The 17,795-nt window shown below is 58.4% G+C and overlaps 8 protein-coding genes across 8 annotated transcripts; 5 read left to right on the top strand and 3 right to left on the bottom strand.

The window, feature by feature from the left end:
- The first annotated feature begins 320 nt into the window (after positions 1 to 320).
- On the top strand, positions 321 to 3,378 carry THITE_2106536 (uncharacterized protein). Its single transcript, XM_003648698.1, has 3 exons — positions 321 to 458; positions 525 to 2,882; positions 3,073 to 3,378. Exons 2-3 carry the CDS (start codon positions 562 to 564, stop codon positions 3,236 to 3,238), a joined length of 2,487 nt encoding a protein of 828 aa, XP_003648746.1. The 5' UTR covers positions 321 to 458; positions 525 to 561; the 3' UTR covers positions 3,239 to 3,378.
- Positions 3,379 to 3,406: 28 nt separating this feature from the next.
- THITE_2106534 (uncharacterized protein) lies at positions 3,407 to 4,578 on the bottom strand. The gene is made up of 3 exons (XM_003648697.1): positions 4,406 to 4,578; positions 3,949 to 4,319; positions 3,407 to 3,831 (listed from the first exon to the last, which is right to left on the bottom strand). The coding sequence occupies exons 1-3, from the start codon at positions 4,509 to 4,511 to the stop codon at positions 3,598 to 3,600; spliced, it is 711 nt and encodes a 236-aa protein (XP_003648745.1). The 5' UTR covers positions 4,512 to 4,578; the 3' UTR covers positions 3,407 to 3,597.
- Positions 4,579 to 4,757: 179 nt separating this feature from the next.
- On the top strand, positions 4,758 to 5,996 carry THITE_2061555 (uncharacterized protein). The gene is made up of 8 exons (XM_003648696.1): positions 4,758 to 4,871; positions 4,938 to 4,994; positions 5,055 to 5,085; positions 5,190 to 5,213; positions 5,268 to 5,297; positions 5,356 to 5,436; positions 5,494 to 5,576; positions 5,635 to 5,996. Exons 1-8 carry the CDS (start codon positions 4,828 to 4,830, stop codon positions 5,834 to 5,836), a joined length of 552 nt encoding a protein of 183 aa, XP_003648744.1. The 5' UTR covers positions 4,758 to 4,827; the 3' UTR covers positions 5,837 to 5,996.
- Positions 5,997 to 6,472: 476 nt separating this feature from the next.
- On the top strand, positions 6,473 to 7,618 carry THITE_2106528 (uncharacterized protein). The gene has a single exon (XM_003648695.1). It carries the CDS (start codon positions 6,729 to 6,731, stop codon positions 7,587 to 7,589), a length of 861 nt encoding a protein of 286 aa, XP_003648743.1. The 5' UTR covers positions 6,473 to 6,728; the 3' UTR covers positions 7,590 to 7,618.
- Positions 7,619 to 8,716: 1,098 nt separating this feature from the next.
- THITE_112236 (uncharacterized protein) lies at positions 8,717 to 9,426 on the bottom strand (the record flags this gene model as incomplete). Its single annotated transcript, XM_003648694.1, has 3 exons — positions 8,717 to 8,882; positions 9,120 to 9,151; positions 9,307 to 9,426. 3 exons carry the CDS (start codon positions 9,424 to 9,426, stop codon positions 8,717 to 8,719), a joined length of 318 nt encoding a protein of 105 aa, XP_003648742.1.
- A 733-nt stretch (positions 9,427 to 10,159) lies between these two features.
- THITE_2106524 (uncharacterized protein) lies at positions 10,160 to 11,931 on the top strand. The gene is made up of 5 exons (XM_003648693.1): positions 10,160 to 10,454; positions 10,520 to 10,860; positions 10,934 to 11,238; positions 11,330 to 11,495; positions 11,569 to 11,931. Exons 1-5 carry the CDS (start codon positions 10,207 to 10,209, stop codon positions 11,751 to 11,753), a joined length of 1,245 nt encoding a protein of 414 aa, XP_003648741.1. The 5' UTR covers positions 10,160 to 10,206; the 3' UTR covers positions 11,754 to 11,931.
- A 1-nt stretch (position 11,932) lies between these two features.
- Positions 11,933 to 13,304, top strand: THITE_2106522 (uncharacterized protein). Its single transcript, XM_003648692.1, has 2 exons — positions 11,933 to 12,700; positions 12,787 to 13,304. The coding sequence occupies exons 1-2, from the start codon at positions 12,166 to 12,168 to the stop codon at positions 13,119 to 13,121; spliced, it is 870 nt and encodes a 289-aa protein (XP_003648740.1). The 5' UTR covers positions 11,933 to 12,165; the 3' UTR covers positions 13,122 to 13,304.
- Positions 13,305 to 14,770: 1,466 nt separating this feature from the next.
- THITE_153904 (uncharacterized protein) lies at positions 14,771 to 16,740 on the bottom strand (the record flags this gene model as incomplete). Its single annotated transcript, XM_003648691.1, has 3 exons — positions 14,771 to 15,165; positions 15,230 to 15,551; positions 16,600 to 16,740. 3 exons carry the CDS (start codon positions 16,738 to 16,740, stop codon positions 14,771 to 14,773), a joined length of 858 nt encoding a protein of 285 aa, XP_003648739.1.
- Positions 16,741 to 17,795: the final 1,055 nt, after the last annotated feature.

The following is a 17,795-nucleotide window of genomic DNA, read 5'->3' as shown; positions in this document are numbered from 1 at the left end:
AGAAAACCGGGATAACCTACACCTTAACTATAACCCACATCCTAACTATAACCCGAACCCTAACCAAGGGGGGGCTGGTGCCGCCCCCCGTACCCCCGGCGAACTAAGGTAACCGCTTGACGATAGTGCAAACGCCCTTGGCGATAGTGCAAACGCCTTGGCGATCGGGGCTACGTAATAACGTTGTAAAAACATTGCCGACAATTGGCCGAAATTAGTCTTGGCGGGACCTCTTTAGCCATCAGCCCGGGGCCCTGACAGGGGTCCTGCAGCTCGCCAAGCCCAGCCCCACTGCAGCTCAATCGCAAATTGAGGTCATCCACAGGCCCTGTCCGCCGCTGGGAAAAAGCTCGGGGTTTCTGAATATGGGAAGTCCCGACGCTGCGTGAACCACAGCTTCGCTGCGCCATTGCGACTATTATTGCGACCGCCCTTGGACGGCCTCCCACGATGCGCAGGTACGGATGGCTAGAAACAAAGCGGAGAATTGGCCCCCGGTTTGCTAACGGTTTCCGGCGCCGCAGCACTGGCTCGGCCTAGACGCCTCCCCCATCTCGCACCATGCCGTCGTCCTTGACGCGCAATGTGTACCTCCGACTGCTGGCCAGCCATGGCCTGCTCCGTCCGTGTGCCGCCCTCCCCAGCCGCTGCCTCGCCGTTCCTTCCCGGCCGCGCCCCTGCCCTTGCCCCTGCCCGCACTCGCACCCGCACCAGTACCCGCTGCTTGTCCGCCGCCAGCCCCGGAGGACCTTCTTCGGTATCTTCCAGAAGCCGCCGCGCATGCTGAAGGAGCCCGAAATCGAGCCCGGCTACGATGTGCTCTTGCTGTTCAACAGCTTGGAGACAGACAATGCGCGCCCCCCCGCGCGAGAAGAGCTCTTGAAGGGCTGGAGGCAGTTTGTCCAGCACAAGAGGAGGAACCACCGCAGGGCGTTAAACTCGACACAGGCCTACCTTACGCTACAATTGCTCAGCCATCTTGTGGAGACGGCGCCGGAGACAGAGGGCCACGGCGATGATCTCAGCTTCTCGGATCTCCGCGCCGCCCTGTGGGTCACGGCGACCAGACCGCCCAAGGGCACGTCCGAGTACCACCTCGAACTCGCAAAGCTGCTCTACGGGGAGATCGAGCGGAGGATACAGAACATGCGCGATCTCGGCATTGACGAGGAGATGATCAAGGAGGCCGTCGGAGGGAAAGACGCGGGCGACTTTGAGCTGTTCCTCACCGCCCTGACACAGTACGGTGGCTCATTGGAGGCCGCCGAACGGCTCGCCGAGTTCAGAGCCCAGCTGGATGGGGAACAGAAGATGGCCGCCCGGGTAAAGGTGTTTTGGACCTTGGTGCTGCGCGGCCTCGCCAAGGAAGGCCGCGAGGAGGACCTGCTGCGCGAGTATAAGAAGGCCGAGGAGGCGCACTTGGAGTACCTGCCGCAGGTCCACGAGATCATGACTACCTTCTTCGCGTCCCGGGATCGGGTTGAGGAGACGAAGCACTGGTTCGAGAAGCCGATCCACGCCAACCGGATGCGGAGTCCCAAGGCGTACATGGCCGCGGTGCGGTTCGCGATCCGGAACGGAGAGCAGCAGTGGCTGCAGCCCATCTTCGAGCAGCTGATCAACTCGAACCCGCCGAAGGAGTGGTGGGACGTCGTGTTCCAGTGGGCCGTGCTGGTCCTGGATAAGGGCGTCGAGGACATCAAGCAGATGATCCAGGTCATGTCGACTCCGAAGGAGGGCAGGGAAGGTGGGAAGCAGGGCAAAGAGGGTCCGAAACCGGACGCGGCCACCATCGACGCCCTCATCCAAGCCGCCATCGAGAAGCAGAACCCCTACCTCGCCGAGCGGTTCCTCTCGCTGGGCGCCGAGCTGCAGATCCAGCCCAGAGCGTCCACCTACATCCTCCAGATGGACTACCGCCTGGACGCCAAAGACTTCAGCGGAGTCCAGGCCATCTACGACAAGCTGCTGAAGGGCGAAGTCACCGTGAGCCAGGACGAGGACCTGCCCGTCCTCAACAAGTACCTCCGGGCGCTCTGCGCCGTCGCAGAACCCGACCTCGGCCGCATCCTCGACATCACGGCCGACCTGGAGCACCGCCACGCGACGCTCGAGCCGGAGACGGTGGTGGCGCTCTGCATGGTGTTCCTGCGCAGCGACAACCAGTACGACGTGATCGACACGCTCTCGCTGCACACCGTCTCGTACAGCCTGGAGGAGCGCGCGCAGGTGCGGCGCGCCTTCGTCGAGTACTGCCTCGACCGGCGGGTCAGCACGGCGCGCGTGTGGGACTGCTACTCGCTGCTGCGCCAGTTCTTCCCGGAGACGGAGCCGGCCGAGCGCGTCCGCCTGATGGACGCCTTCTTCGCCCGCCGCCGCCCGGACATGGCCTGCCTCGTCTTCGGCCACATGCGGTCGCAGGACAGCCCGGCGCAGCGGCCCACGCCGGACATGTACGTGCGCTGCCTCGAGGGGCTCGGCGCCCACCCGGACCCGGAGTCGCTGCGCATGGTCTACAACATGCTCAAGATGGACACGTCGGTCCAGCTGGACACGCGGCTGTACAACGGGCTGATGCTGGCCCACGCGGCCTGCGACGAGCCCGACACGGCCGTCGACTTCTGGCGCGACATCACCAACTCGGCCGAGGGCCCCTCCTACCGCAGCCTCGAGATCGTCTTCTGGGCCTGCGAGCGCCTGCCCTACGGCGACCGCACCGCCCGCGGCATCTGGCAGAAGATGCAGCGCCTCGACCTCGACGTGCCGCCCGAGGTGTTCGCCGCCTACTGCGGCGCCCTGGCCGGCAGCGGCCACCTCGAGGAGGTCATCCGCCTGATCAGGGGCATGGAGGCCAGCGTGGGGTATGGGCCGGGGATGATGACGTGAGTTTTTCTTTTTCTTTCTTTCTTTCTTTCTTTCTTTCTTTCTTTCTTTCTTTCTTTCTTTCTTTTCTTTCTTTTTTTTTTACTTCCCTCTTCCATTCATTTTCTTCTCCCCCCTTCCCCCCCTTTTCTGGAGTGAAGCTGGTTGGGTTGTGTTTTGTACTAACTTGATTGGCCCTTGGCCTGGCAGACTCGGGGTCACGTACAATGCGCTGCCCGGGAGAGAGAGGAAAGAGCAGTTCGAGGCGTGGGCCAAGGCCGAGTACCCGGACATCTGGTCGCAGTTGGAGAAGAAGGGCCGCCAGGAGACGCTCAGGGGCACCAAGTTCAACATTGTCAGGGAATTGAAGGCATAAAAGAGTCTGCATGTACGAATGTTGGGTTAGGCAGGCCGCGGAAGGCTCCCGGGGGGGCACATGCTTGTTGCCCTGGCTGTATATTTCGAATTTTTTCGCTCAGTGTACATGAAGGTACAAGAAACGGTCTACACGCGAAAGTAAAAGTAATGAAGACCGTAGCTCATCATACCTGTGCCCTATTTCTTGGTATCGTGTATATTGTACATATAGAGACTGGTAAACTCTAGGTACCTGTACACTTCCACCCCTCTAAGACAGCACATTCCACTTGCTGACATGTCCAACAACACAACACATCATACACCCGCTTCCGCACGCACCCCCCAACCCCCAACTTCCCCCATCCCGTTGCCCTTCTATAGCCTGTTCTGCGACGGGTGCGATTTCGTCGGGATGGAGGCGACGGGCAGCGACAAGCGGGACATGCGCAGGATCTCCGGGTGGAAGTGCACGCTGGGGTGCAGGCCCATGCCGATGGCGCGGCGGATCGCCTTGGCCATCTTGCGCTGGTTGACGGGCCGCAGCCCCGTGTCGCTGGAGTGCTTGATGCGGCCCATGGTGGTCATGAATTCCGAGATGAGCGCGAAGTTCTGTCCGTGGGGGATATTTGTCAGTTTTTCTCCTCTTCTTTTCTTTTTGTCCGTATTTCCCTCTATCGTGGAGCAGTGGAGGGGGGCAAAAGGAAAAAGAAAATAGGCGAGGCGCACCTTGTAGTTGTCCAGCGGGTTGAAGCCGAACATGTCGACGACGTCGGTCTCGGGCGGCCGGGCCTGGCGCCACTTGTCCATCTCGGTCGGGCTCAGGTCGCGCGGGGCGTACACGTCGCCCGTCTTCCAGCGGCGCGGCATCTGGCGCATGTAGTTGTCCGTCACGGCGGCGAAGCGCAGCTCCCGGACGTACTCTTTGGGCTGCAGCTGCTGCGCCAGCACCTGCTGCTGCTCGGCGGCCGAGAGCGGTCCGCCGCGCTCCATGCCCTCGGCGAGCATCGACTGCAGCGCCGCGGAGGGGTTCGAGGCATTCGCGCGGTTGTTGTTGTTACTCCTCTTCACGGCCTGGGAGTTGGGAAACAAGCTGCGGACTGTGCCTGCGTTAGGACGCCTTCATTTCGCGGCTTCGCTCGGGCATGACTAAGGTTTTGTCTTGCAGCGACGGGGCGGGACTGACTGTCTGCAACTGGGGCTGATGTCGAGAAAGTGCGCAAGTGCTTCTGTTGTGCCATGCCGGACTGGCATTGGCGCGCGGCCGTCGAGAGCCATTGCCTGCACGCCATGGCTGCTGTGTTCTGCCCTCTGCACCTCGGTCCTCACCAAGTCTCGGCTTCGCGATGTTGAAGCGGGTGGGACCCGTCTTTTTCGAGTGGGCTGCTCTTGGCCAATTGGCTTCCCTCTGGCCGCCTTGCCTGGCGCTGTGGAGTCTCAACCTTGCACTTGCAGGGGTTCCGGCAGGCAAAGTTTGGTGCTTTCAGCTTCTCCAAAAATTCTGGACCATATCGTTGTTATCAGCACCTGCGAGACCTGTGAATCGCAAGACGGCGGAATCGGAATCGGATACCACCAAACAGAGACACCGTTGACCATACTGGCAGAATGACGCGAAAACTGAAGTATCATGAGCAGAAGCTCTTGAAGAAGTAGGCTCTTGCCTTCCCGGATGAATGACAGAGACCGCCCCATGCTAAGTTCACGGTGTGCTGCAGGCACGACTTCATCAACTACAAGCAGGACAACAACCACCGGCACCACGATGTCGCCAGGTATGAGGCCCAGCATACATGTGACCCTTCTTATGTGTGAGATATGCTGACCCGTACCAGGCGGTATATGATCCAGAAGCCAGAGGACTATGTATGCCGCGCATCGCTTTCCCGGCCTTCATGTCAATCAGCCGAGCCTGCTTGATGTCAGCAAAGTCACGTTCTTGCGCACTCAAATTGCTAACTTGCCAATAGCACAAGTACAACAGGCTATGCGGCGTAAGTTTTGTTATGTGGTGCTGGGAGCTTGCCCCCGCTGACTGATGGCAATAGTCTCTGCGACAGCTTGCCCATCGCCTCAGTGTATGTCCCCAGTCTCGGTCTCATAAGGACTCGTGAATTCGGCACTGACTTGCTACAGCTACTTCCCCCAGAAAACGAGGTCAGGAGGAAACATGAGACCTTGCTCCTGGACAAGCTCTACGACATGGGCATCCTTTCGGTATGTTTCTTGCCGGACGATCTGGCCGTTTTGACCATCTCGACTCACTGTTGGTAGACGAAATCCAAGCTCTCGCAGGTCGAGCACAACGTCACCGTGTCCGCATTTGCCCGCCGGCGGCTACCCGTCGTCATGACCAGGTATGATATTGCCGGCCCTACTACATATTCCTCTCATCGAAGGCTGACCCGGCAACAGGCTACGCATGGCGGAGACGGTGCAAGCCGCCACCAAGCTCATCGAGCAGGGGCATGTCCGCGTCGGCGTCGAGGAAGTCCGGGACCCCGCCTTCCTTGTGACGAGGAACATGGAAGACTTCGTCACGTGGACCGTCGGCAGCAAGATCAAGCAGAACATCATGAAGTATCGCGACAAGCTGGACGACTTTGAGCTTCTCTGAATGATGGCTGCTTGATAGCGGTTTCCGCTGGATTTCAAGCGGCCATTCGTTCCCACAGAACCAAGCCACCTCAAAAGACCATCAAGGCAGTCTTCCCCCCTTCAGGCCTGGAGGGACGTATACGTCCTGTCAAGGACCAGGACCGACCGCGCATTTGCCTACGGATATTTCCGTCGCCTCCCTGGCCACCTCGGCCAAAGACTTTTGGGCCAGTGACAAGGGGTAAGTGGAGTGTCGGGCTCATGGAGCGTTTTTGTTGGGGACTTTTCAGGGTTATGGTACGGCGAGTGTCGATACAGGCTATCCGAATCGACAGCTCCGATAGTACCTTCGCTGAGTTGTGGTTCAGGCCCCATGGATACCACATCCCGACGGGCATTCCCACAGTGAGGATGAACCTAGCCAATCGACCTATTGGTTGCAGGCAGATCTTCCGCGGCCATCAGGCATCACAGACGGCTGCTCCTGGTCGTCCCTTCCACTTCGGTTATGAACCCCTCTGAACTTGACTTTGGCAGTGCCGTATGCTTGGGTCTTTCCACCGACTGGCCTTTCCCTGCCCACCTCGCAGGTAGCCGAAGAACGGGCATCTTTAACATCTCTCCTCTAACCACCGCCCTGCTAAACAATATCACCTCCCCTTCTGGCCACCCTCCTCTTTATCCTTGATTCCTTTTGCCGTTTGCTTCATTTCCCTCCAATCAGACCTAGTCTCTAGTCTCCTTTTGCTGCTCCGCCTCGCAAACAGCAGTTCGCTTCCTAACGAAGGTCTTCCCCTCCCACCGTTTCCCGCTACCTACCCTCGGCAGCTGCCGTTCTCTGAGCCCCTTTAGTCTCCATCCTACAAGCACCGCTCGCCCTCACGCCCAAGTTAGTTTCGACAGTCGAGAGAATGAGCAACGACCGTCCCGCCAAGCCCAGGGGGCTGCGCAAGCTCCTATTCGGGGACCGCGGGATCAACATCCGGTCGCCCGCGCCTGGCCGCTATTCCTCAGCTGTGTGCGGGTATTGGACGGGCCTCGAAGCGTCCAACCCCAAGACCATCCCAGATGAGGCCGACCCTTACACCCAGGCCTTGAAGCAACTATCGGCGAGCCATAGCCCCGCGCTCGACGACCTCCCGCTGCGTCGCCCAGTTGCCACCGGCGCTTCCAGTCCGACACAGTCCGGCGGGATGCCGGAGCAAGTTGCCCAAATCAGCCCTGCGGAAGACACGACCCACCAGGGCTCGGACGGCAGACCCCAAATAACAGGCCGAAGGTACCACAGACTGGCGGACGGCGGCGTATATGTCGAGTTTGTGGACGTGTCGGCCCACGAACATCACGGCCACGCCCCTACAAACAAGGTCCAGCCGGCCTCCGGAATCCCCCCCTTTAACACAATATCCAGCACGAACCACGCTCAAGGGTCTGGAACCTTGGGAGCCCCCGACCACGCCGCAACGGAAGGATCGCGACCATCCACACCGCCCATACCTCCAATCAGTCCAGCCCGTCGCAATGCCGTGCACAACCTCCAGCAGGCTTCAGTTGCTGCTGCCACTGCGCCGATTGGCCTAGCACAGGAGGTACGCGAGGCTTATGGGAGCAGGTGGACTCACCCCTGGCGCATCTCAGCGCCGGCGGACCCGCACGGCGGCGGTGGCGCGCCGGAGCTCCGCAAAGGCGAATCCAGCAACAGCATGCGCGACGATGAAGTCACCCGTGGCTCCCGAGCTTCTAGGACCTCGTCCGAGGTAGCTCGCCGCTAGGAGCGGCTACCCGAGAACGTGACAGTTGGTCTGGAAGAGGACGAGCTACCGAGTGCATCAACCACAGCGCCGAACCTCAGCACAGAGCACGCCAGCGGTCTGCAACCACCTCCACTGCGCAAAGTGAGCACGGACGGTTGGAAAAGCGCCGAGTCCCCTAGTGTCGTGACTAATACGTCGGACTACCCCCGCGAGAACCGCCATATCGACCCCGGACGGATGACCCAATCCGAGGCTGTACACCACCACGACCATCAACCTCACCACCTCAAGCAACCCCCCGCCGAGGACGACACCTCGTCTCACCGTCCGCTGCGGGAACCGAGCCCGGGGTGGAAGCTCCACCGGCGCGACGCCTGGCGCCTGGACGACGACGGGGATCTGCCGGCGCGCAAGACAGAGACGGGCTGCCTCTTGCACCCGAGGAATGCCCAGAAGCATGAGGGCTGCTGGGGCTGCTGTGGGCCGCTGATTCCGCATCGATCCAGCTCCCGCCAGCCGGCGGCGGTGGATGAGGGACGCGCGGGCGTGCAGCGCAGGCTAAGGCGTGTGGGAAGGTTGGGTGAGTGGCGGGCTGGGTCGGCGGGCACGGGGTGAGTTGTTCGACGCTTGGTGGTACTGTCATTCCTACCTCCATTACATGCAGGCTTGGGATGGGGACTGGGAGCCCGGAGGTCCCGTGATCATTCGAGAACAGAAAACAGATAGCACCTACCTAGGAGACATCGTTTCTTTCATCCATCATTCACCATCACAGTTGATCCCTTTGCAAGGAGAGCGTAACCTTTACCACCGTGAACCTCGACTTAATTTGGATTTCGGTTCTTAGCCCAGAGCTCTGCCAGTTCGTCAAGACAACCGAAACAAGCATACTTTTCAAGCAATGGGATGTAATCAACCAAGGCAATAATAGCACACTGATTTGGCGCGATCCAGAAACACCTGGATGGTTGGTCTACATATAGTAAGGGCCAAGCGGCGTGGAAAGACGCGAACTTCCGGATCACGTCCCAGCAAAGGAATATTGGTCACAGCGTGCCGTTAAGGAATCAATCAACTGAGAATAACCTTTGATCAGCTTGTCAATACACACCCGTACAAGATCACACAACCAGCACCAAGCCCCGTCATTCACGCTTGTCGCCCACAAACCCTGTTCCGGTGCCATCTGAGTAGATGTGATGCGTCCTCTTGTTCCCATTCTCATCTTCAATCCTCACGCTGATGACTTCCTCCGGGTCGTTTGGGTTGTAGTGAGACTTGTGAACGGGACTGGATCCATCGTTCCGGTGCCTGTTGCGGTTTGTTCATTAGTTCTGGAGGTTTCCTCTCTAGATAGGTCTCAAAGATATCTATCGAGGTATCGCGAGAGAACTTCGAGAAAGCATAAAGGCGGCAATGGGGTTGTAAGGAGGGGTCCGGGCCATTAGACTCTAGCCCCAGTGGACTGACACCGATTTGTATGTACTGGGGAAGGGAAGGGGAGATATCGAGTTCACTACCATGAAGCAGAATCAAACGGGCACTTACAGGATTTCGACCGATTTGATGACGCCAACTTTCTATACTAAGATCAGCATATCCCCATGAAGCGGTTTCATCGAGTTGGTGTCAAAGTCATGCTGCCAGAGCAAGGTCGCAATAGCGCGCAAAACATCGCGCAGACATTGTAACACAAGGCCAGATTCGAGCCAGGGAACACTGCAGGGGCACTCACCTTGGCCGCACCGTTGTGCAAGTACGTCTCCGTTGCAGTTTTCCACGGACCTGGAAGGTCCGCAAATGGATAGCCAAGGTATTGGAGAAGCTTCCGGGCCGAAGTGCTGAAAGATCGCATCTTCAAGATGGAAGTGAAGGCGTCCAACAATGACAGAGGGATTCCAAAGGCGAAGTGAGATAGATGTATACGGATTACCAAGGAGCGCTGGCGGGATATCAATGGTTCAATTCAATGGTTCATGGCCGGGAAGTCAGACGCATTAAGTAGGTAGGGCATCGTCAAGGAGACTGGGACCAGATCTGAGCAATGTACTCAGTATTTGGGGGTGGCCAAGGTCAGCGGGAATGGTCATGCTGGCTGCAGAACGACGGGCAGTTTCGCGAGGCGCTCTTTCATCAGAATCCATTCTAGGAGGTTGGCTTCCTATTGGAGCACCCGAATCGAATGAGCCACGGGCTCTCCTGTCTCGGACAACACTTTCAGTATGTTGGATGCGGCATGCGGCCGATGTGGTCGTGTTCTGCAACTGGCGATGCCTAGGCACCAGTGCAACATGGTCCACGGGCGTTAGATCAGACATTTAGGACGGTGATGGACGCCGAGAGGCGCCTCCAGAGTTTGAGTTGGAAGTGATTCAGACCGATAACTTGCATAAACAGCAGAACTGATTGGCTAATAAAGGTCGGGAACGACCTGGGCCACCACGGCCGCAGCTGGCTGGAATCTTTCGGCGCGTAGTTGGGAGTTCTTCCCCTTGCTGCTGCTATGATTGGAATGATTAGTCAGTGCCCATGCAAGTTGGAAGCTGGGCGGATGACTAAGCACAGATTGGTTACCTTTTACCCTCCAACAATCTCTGTTCAATTTCGGTTGAAGGGCAACACAACAAGCAAAAAGATGGCATCGCTACTCAGGCGGATACCGTGGTGGGGCCGCCGACCTCCATCGGCTCCGCGTGTCTTTGCCAACCCCAACTTTGAGAGAATCAGCGCCGACTGCAGGATTGAAGAGGAGACTTTTTCAGATTACGTTGCCGCGCGGTACTACCCCGTCCACATCGGTGAGGTCTTCATCTCGCGGTACCAGGTGGTCGGAAAGCTCGGATACGGCGCATACTCGACAGTCTGGCTGGCCAGGGACTTAAAGTAAGTGGCATTCCTCAGCTGTGATGCAGGTGGTCGGGCGTAATAACCCAAGCAACGTTCTGCAGCGAGCATCGCCATGTTGCGTTGAAAATCTTCATTCGATCACAGTCGATGGGCAGTGATGCGGAACGTGAACTTCGCATCTACCAGCACATGGCTGAGGTGTCTTCCAAATCCAAGCACCCAGGTCGCAAAGCCGTCAGGACTCTTCTCGACTCGTTCAAAGTAGTTGGGCCGGACGGCGAGCACCAATGTCTTGTGCATCCGCCCCTTTGGGAGAGTGTGAAAGGTCTTATAGGCCGGAATCCTATCGGTCGTCTGCCGTCGCCTGTGCTGGGGATAATACTCCATCGCCTTTTTCTGGCGTTGGACTTTTTACACACGGAATGCCATCTGATTCACACCGGTAAGAATGTTGCATGTCAAAGTGATGATATTTTTAACCACTGGCATTCCACTGACACCTTGACGGTTTTAAGACCTCAAAATTGACAACATCATGTTCGGAGCGGAAGACGACTCGATATTCGAAAAGTTTGAGGAAGCGGAGCTGAACAACCCTTCGCCCAGGAAGGAAGTTGAAGGCGGCCGCTTCATCTACGTCTCCCGGCAGCTCGACGCGCCGAAGGAATTGGCGCCGCCCGTGCTGTGCGACTTCGGCTCCGTAGTCTCGGGCGAGCAGGTCAACACCCGAGACGTCCAGCCCGACCTGTATCGCAGCCCCGAGGTCATCCTTGACATGCCGTGGAGCTACGAGATAGACATCTGGAACGTCGGTTGCATGGTATGGGCTTCAGTCGCCTCACCTCGCCCGCGCAGGGCGCGCAGGGACACCTAACCTCCTTGCAAGACCGTTGCTGACTGTGAGCGCGCAGGTCTGGGACATGTTCGAAGGCGGCCACCTGTTCTCGGGCAGGGACCCGGAGCACCACGCCTACCGCAGCCGGGCGCACCTGGCTAGTATCATTGGGCTTCTCGGGCTGCCGCCGCGGGAGCTGATCGCGCGAGGCAAGCGCGGAGCCGAGTTCTTTTCCGAAAAGGGTCCGTTTGAGATGAATCCCGAGAACGAACGCAGCATTGCAAACGGCGGCTGACCTAACTACCGGTTTTGTAGGAGATTTCAAAGCCAATATTCCGCTGCCTCCGCCGCGGTCGCTAGAGCAGATCGAGACGAACCTGCAAGGTGACGACAAGGAACGGTTCCTGCAGCTGATGAGGAAGATGCTGCGGTGGGTGCCGGAGCAGCGCTGCTCCGCCAAGGAGCTGCTGCAGGACGCGTGGCTCAAGGGGCAGCTTTGATGCCGGGTACTAGTGTAAACCTAGAGTTACTGTGTAAGCCGCCCGTTTCAAACTTTGCACCGGATGGCCCGTCGGTGAGGGGTGTGCCTTGCATGAATAGCCAAACAGCCCGGGGGGGAAACACGAAGCAAGCGGGGTCGGGCCCAGCGAGGTGCGGGGCACCAGGCACAACGCCGTGCCCCTCGATGGGGGTCCTGCCTCGGGTGAGTCGGATGTAGCGGTGTAAGCCTGTCATCTTCCCCCCTATGCGGACCGTATGCCTACCTACCTGCGATACCTACCCTACCTGCCTGCCTTACCGTCGACAAAAGCCCCAAGCGAGCTCCCCTTCCCGTCTCCCGTCAGCATCCACCCGCACACCCGCACGCCCACACCAAACCCCCCTCCCCCCGCAACAACAGTAACAACAACAATGTCCACCGCCAACCCCACCCCCAGCACCCCGCTCTCCGCCGCCGACCTCCTCGAGCTGGCCTCAACAGACGTCTCCACGCCGCTGCCGGCCGCCGCCCTGCGCGCCGCCCTGTCCAGCCCGCCCTTCGTCGCGCTCCCGGACACCTTCAACGCGCGCGACCTGGGCCTGGTGCCGGGCTCGCCGATCCGCCCGGGGCTGGCCTTCCGCTCGGGCGGCTTCCTGCAGGGCTTGTCGCCGGCGGGAAGCGCGGCGCTGGCCGCGCTGGGCGTGCGCCGCATCTTCGACCTGCGCTCGGTCGGCGAGCACGCGCGCGCGCCGGACCCGGTCGTCGACGGCGTCGAGGGCGTGTGGGTGCGCCCCGGCGAGCAGGATGCGGTTGTTAGCTTGGACGAGTTTGTGGAGGGTCACGGGGAAAGGGGGTTCGTGAATATGTATCTGAATGTGCTCAAGGTGTATGCCGGCGGGATTAGGAGGCTGTTGGAGGCGGTGAGGGATGGGAGGGGGGAGGAGCCGTTTTTGTTTCATTGTACTGGTGAGTGTTGGACTCTTGTTTGATTTTTTTCGAGGGGTGGATATGGTGAGAAGAGCGAGTACGAGTGCTGACTGGGAATCAACTAGCCGGGCGGGACAGGACCGGCGTCGTGGCCGGCCTGCTGCTGACGCTGGCCGGGGCCAGCCGCGAGACGGTCGCGCTGGACTTCATCCTGTCGCGCATCGGCACGGAGCCGGCGCGCGAGCAGCTGCTGGCCTTCGCGCTGCACGGCTCCCGCGCCGCGAGCGTCGAGACGCCGGGCTTCCACAACATGCTCAGCCTGCGCATCAGCTGCTGGGAGGCTTTTGTCAAGGCCGTCGAGACCGAGTACGGCGGCTTCGAGGGCTACGTGACCAAGACGCTGGGCTTCTCCGAGGAGGACCTCGCCAAGATCCGGGACAACCTCGTGCTAAAGAACTGAGGACTGAGAACTTACTGTGCATGTTATAGATACCATGCTGCGTCGAACAGGGCCTAGAGCAGAGTTAAGTAGATTTCGTTGCTTCCGTTGATAGACTTCAACTTTGTTCATCATGGCAAACCCCTGAGACTACCCGTATTATGCAAAGCTGTGCTGCCTACCTAGTTGCCTCCTGAATCTGAAGCCATCTGTCCACACACATTCTCCCTGCACCCTTGGCAGATCATGTGTGGTCTTCTGGTCCAGGAGAGAGCGCTGGGCAAACCCGGGATCTTGGGGGGGGGGGGGGGGGGGACGCGATGACAAGCCGGCCGTTTCGAGCTCGAAGCGATCTCGTCGAAGGGTTGACTACCTAGAGAAGTGCTCCGGCAGGCGAGGGGGCTGTACATTTAAGTTCCCCGCAAGAAGACCATAGCTAGCCCGCTCCGGGCTTACGGCGGACCGTGGTGATCGGAGCCGGCTTTGCCATTTGTAAGATTTGGTTGGGAGGATAAAGAACAGAACAGATGGAAGGGCGCATAGGAATCGGCCTGCTTTTGAAAGCAGGACAAAGGGCGCTTGAAAGAACTCACAGGAAGGAAGTGAGTGAGAGCGAATCCTTTAGCCTTAGCCACAACAGTAGAGTCACAAGGGAAGAAGTCGGAAAGATGGGAATGTTCTTTTTCCTAGAGATCACTTGTTGCAAATGAAGGGATATGAGAGGGAATGCCCAAAGCATCACAAGTGTCCCCTCGCAGTTCCACCTTGTGATCTTGAAGTCTTGACACAATGTAAGTCTCAATTTCTAATCGTCTCAACTTCTCTTCCAGCTTATCTCTTCTCATTAGCGGCGGCGATTTATGACTAAATTCACAAATATTAACAACGTTTGTATATCCAAATTGCAGGCGCGCATACGCTGCACCACCCACATGCCATCTAAGAATACTCCGGCGCTTTGCTGCTTTGAAAATCGACTGTGCTATTAGCCAGGTCTCGTCACCTTGTTGCAACCAATGCATCGTATGAAAGGACCGTGGCTGCAATGTCGTGAGTTGGATTGTATAGCAGACTATAACAGGTCGTTTGTTGTACCGTGTGTGACTTTATAAGCTTGATGATTGAAATTCATGTCCCGTGTGTTTCGACCCCAAGGATGATGAGCGCGAGTTCATCTTGTATCTAGAATGTCTTCGGAACATCGCGGTGTTATTGCAAAGGAGTCCATTCGTCCAGTGGAGGCTTTTCTCTGTCCCAAGTTGCACTCTGAAAGCGGTCAGAGTTCAGATGCAAAGAATCTCATCTTCTGTGCATACTTCGTATACGTCTAGGTGCTTTCTACGCTTGACATTGAGACAGGGTATTATAAAGCACCAGTTACCGCACGTTGCTCGTGTCCAGGTCCAATTCAGCGCGAGTTTAGGCAATGGGCCGCCAACGGAATCGCCTTCACCACTATCCCCACCAGAGTGCCGTGATAGTGGGAATGTTGTAGTACCCAATGATACCCAGTCTAGATCTATGCCTCTCAAGACGAGTTGTTTGTAAAAACATTCCCAGAGACCGATATAGAGTCTTTCATAGTGCAAAGTCGGAATCGTGACTATGAGGACGCGAGAAGCGGCGTCGTATCGGCGGAAGCGGACTTTACTTCTCCGCCTTTCTCTTTCTCAGACAAGGAAGATGGTTGTGCAGTGTCGCGCATGGCGGCGGGTGCGCTGGTGTGCGGCTCGAACGGCGTGGCGGACGTCGCGGCGGCTTGCGTCGTCGCTGTCGTCGTCGCTGTCCCCGTTGGCGGCGACGCCTTCGCCGAACCTGTCCACGACCACAACGGCCACAACGGCGACGACGGCGGCGACAGCGACCGGGTCCTTAGACAAGACATTCGGCAGCAAGAACGACTGGAAGCGGCACGAGAACAGCCAGCACTTCCAGCTCGAAATCTGGCGCTGCGCCGAGAAGGCCTCGGGCGGCGGGGCCGATCCGTATGAGCCTGCTGTTGCTGCAAAAGCTAGCAGGTGCGTGTGTTTCGACACCTCAATTATTTCCCACCGCTTCTTGCAGCCTGTTTCGCCTCCTGCTTGCGCCGATTTTTGAGCTCGCGCCTTTCCTTCTCTAGGTCGTGGAACTGGACGTGTCGCACTCCGGGACTGCGACCGGTTCAGGGTCCTCCAGTTCGACGGCCGGGTCGGCGGCGGCGGGCGGCGCGGCGAGGCCCGAGAGCACCTGCAGCCAGTCGAAGACGGTCGGGCCTGAGGCAGACAGGCTGATGTAGGCGAGCGGCAACGGGGGCGGAAGGAGCGACGACGGGGGCTGCGGGAATGGCTGGTGGGATTGGCGCAGCGACGGGTGCGGCGACGGGAGTGGCGGCGATGGGAGAAGCAGCGATGGGGGGAGCGGCGACGGGTGGAGCGGCGTGAACGAGGGCCGGTGCGGGAGAGACGAAAGCACCTACAACCGGGCAGACTCACTCGTCCGCGACCACGCTGCACTTGGTGCGCCCAGCTATGCGGGGGCCATTCTCTGAACCATTCAGAAGTTGGCTGTTGTTTTCGAGGGAGGGCGGGAGAAATTTGCGGAACGTAGTTAACCAGCGAGCGAACGTTGACAAGGCACGAGAAGGGGCGATGCGATGGCAGAAACTTAGAACTTCAAAGACTAGAGTGAATGGTCGAGTCAGTCGCTTTCACCGGCGTCACGTCAGATCTACGCATGATGAGAGAAAAGTTGACACGCGTTGAGAAATCCACTACTTGATATCGAGCACAAAGGGCCGTTGGTCAGGTCGTGAATGGTGTAAGCGCCTCCCCCCAAAAGCAGCCCGCAACTCCCAACCAGTCCTCCACGCCAAGCCCAACCCGTGTAGGCTTTTTCAAGCTTTGAATTATGATGACCGACCCCGAGCAACGAATGTGCGCGTGACGAGTTCGAGGAGTGCGGAAGTGCCAGACGCCGTGCCTGCTCCCCCCGGGACCTTCTCACAGCGTGGCGGCCGGAGAAGGACGCAACCCCCCCGCGAGCCGTCGTCCGCGGGTGTGCGGTGTGCTCGTCATCTGACGCGCTGTCATGGTGGAAGGAGCCCGTTGGGTTGGGAGTTTAGATTTGGGTTACGGACCTCGCCAGACATATGGCCTTGCTGAGAAGGGTTCTGGAGCCCCGGAGTCGTGGTCTGTGGCTGCAGAGAAGATTCGGCATCAGATGCATGATGATGCTGAGAGGGCTGCGCCGGGCTGGGAGCTATTGCTTGCGGCGGTGGAATCTGTCCGCCATTAATTCCGCGAACCTGCTGCGAGGAGGCTTGGGGTCTGATATCGAAGCCTCCGCGGCCGTGCTGTGAGAAGGCGCCTTCCTGACGGGCTGGAATGGTATATCTGAACGGTCTTGGAGCGAGAGGCGTCGGTCTCAGAGGAGGGAGGACCGCTCGCTGACTCTGGCGAGGAGATCCGGCCGGGAAGGCGGTACTTATAGGTTCATGGTTTGGAGCTGTGCGAGTGGCAACCCCCGTGGTCGAGGAATATTGAGTACTATGGCTGCCACGACGGGTGCCCGAAGGGTTGCTGGTCGCCGACGTGTTCGCGGGGTCGGCCATCGGAGCAAACGCCTCGCCGCCGTTGACCTGTTGGTTCGGAGAGTGGCTCATCGCAATTTGAAACTGAGGAATGTGACGAACAAATTTGGTTGTTGTCTCCAATAACTGAAGAGAGAGAGAGAAGTGAGGGCAGGCGCTGGAAGACGTCGGTTAGCGAAAGATTCGGCTGAAGTATGTCAAACGAGAGAGAAAAGCGACTGAGTTTTCTAAATTCACTCTCCGAAAAGCTGGACAGCAAATACCGATGCCGCCTCAGTCGCAGTCCAGGACTTCGTAACATACCAGTTTGAAAAGACGGGTCCTAGGAGAGCGCGCTCGCTGCTTGAGGTGCGCTGGTCTCCAGAGAAGGGAAGAAGGTGTAGCAGGGCAACAAGTTCAAAAAAGAGAGGAGAGCGCCGATGGGGGTGCCGCTGCGTGATCACAGAGGAGAGCAGAAAGCGGAGAAAGGATAAAAAGTTCAGGAGAGGGAAGAGAGCGACGATGAAGGTGCCGCTCTATGTGATCAGCGAAATTCAGCATCTCAGATAATTAAACCATCCGAATTGTCGCTCAATCTACTTGTTAATCTACTTGTGAACTATACGACGACCTCCGGACAGCCCTGGCACAGCCAGAGGAGCATCACGTCGAAAGGTTTTGCTCGATGACAAGGTGTATAATTCCGAGTTCTCTCCGAACCCATCATTGCCCAGCCCTTGGCCATCAGCCAGGAACCCCTAGGAAGTCAAAGCACTGCTCCAGGCTGCTATGCAGTTTGAGACGAGATACTACTAATCATCCTCTAGCTGGTCAAGCATCTAAGTCATCCAGGGAAGTTACTGGCGGCTGGGGCTGGGCGGAGAAGGCCAGAGATTTCAGTCACAGAAGAGAGGTGGTTGTCCTCTTGGGGGAATCAGTGATGAAGGGGGATTCATGTTGTCGGTAGCCGTCGGCCAATGCACGCAAGTGTGACTCGGTTGACGGTAGTTGTTTCGGCGGCCAGTGGCGGAAGCTGGCGGCCCGGCTCGGGGGCGGCAGACGTTGAGTGGAGCCCCACTTTTCCGGAGCTGGGCCGGTTGAGCACGCCGAGCCGGCCACCGATTCTCACTGGGAAGCCCCGGGTGACT

This window comes from Thermothielavioides terrestris, chromosome 1 (genome assembly GCF_000226115.1).
Source record: "Thermothielavioides terrestris NRRL 8126 chromosome 1, complete sequence".
Taxonomy (NCBI): domain Eukaryota; kingdom Fungi; phylum Ascomycota; class Sordariomycetes; order Sordariales; family Chaetomiaceae; genus Thermothielavioides; species Thermothielavioides terrestris.
This window is presented reverse-complemented; position numbering and strand designations above follow the sequence as displayed.

Excerpts from the sequence above, each read along its gene's own strand:
- THITE_2106536 (XM_003648698.1), top strand. The coding sequence starts at position 562 with ATGCCGTCGTCCTTGACGCGCAATGTGTACCTCCGACTGCTGGCCAGC. Across the intron at positions 2,883-3,072 it reads TATGGGCCGGGGATGATGAC|ACTCGGGGTCACGTACAATG; the intron begins GTGAGTTTTTCT and ends TTGGCCTGGCAG.
- THITE_2106528 (XM_003648695.1), top strand. The coding sequence starts at position 6,729 with ATGAGCAACGACCGTCCCGCCAAGCCCAGGGGGCTGCGCAAGCTCCTA.
- THITE_2106534 (XM_003648697.1), bottom strand. The coding sequence starts at position 4,511 with ATGGCGTGCAGGCAATGGCTCTCGACGGCCGCGCGCCAATGCCAGTCC. Across the intron at positions 4,320-4,405 it reads ATCAGCCCCAGTTGCAGACA|TCCGCAGCTTGTTTCCCAAC; the intron begins GTCAGTCCCGCC and ends ACGCAGGCACAG. Across the intron at positions 3,832-3,948 it reads ACCCGCTGGACAACTACAAG|AACTTCGCGCTCATCTCGGA; the intron begins GTGCGCCTCGCC and ends CCCCACGGACAG.
- THITE_2106522 (XM_003648692.1), top strand. The coding sequence starts at position 12,166 with ATGTCCACCGCCAACCCCACCCCCAGCACCCCGCTCTCCGCCGCCGAC. Across the intron at positions 12,701-12,786 it reads GTTTTTGTTTCATTGTACTG|CCGGGCGGGACAGGACCGGC; the intron begins GTGAGTGTTGGA and ends GGAATCAACTAG.
- THITE_2061555 (XM_003648696.1), top strand. The coding sequence starts at position 4,828 with ATGACGCGAAAACTGAAGTATCATGAGCAGAAGCTCTTGAAGAA. Across the intron at positions 5,086-5,189 it reads TCCAGAAGCCAGAGGACTAT|CACAAGTACAACAGGCTATG; the intron begins GTATGCCGCGCA and ends ACTTGCCAATAG. Across the intron at positions 5,214-5,267 it reads AGTACAACAGGCTATGCGGC|TCTCTGCGACAGCTTGCCCA; the intron begins GTAAGTTTTGTT and ends TGATGGCAATAG.
- THITE_2106524 (XM_003648693.1), top strand. The coding sequence starts at position 10,207 with ATGGCATCGCTACTCAGGCGGATACCGTGGTGGGGCCGCCGACCTCCA. Across the intron at positions 10,861-10,933 it reads ATGCCATCTGATTCACACCG|ACCTCAAAATTGACAACATC; the intron begins GTAAGAATGTTG and ends GACGGTTTTAAG. Across the intron at positions 11,496-11,568 it reads CGAGTTCTTTTCCGAAAAGG|GAGATTTCAAAGCCAATATT; the intron begins GTCCGTTTGAGA and ends CCGGTTTTGTAG.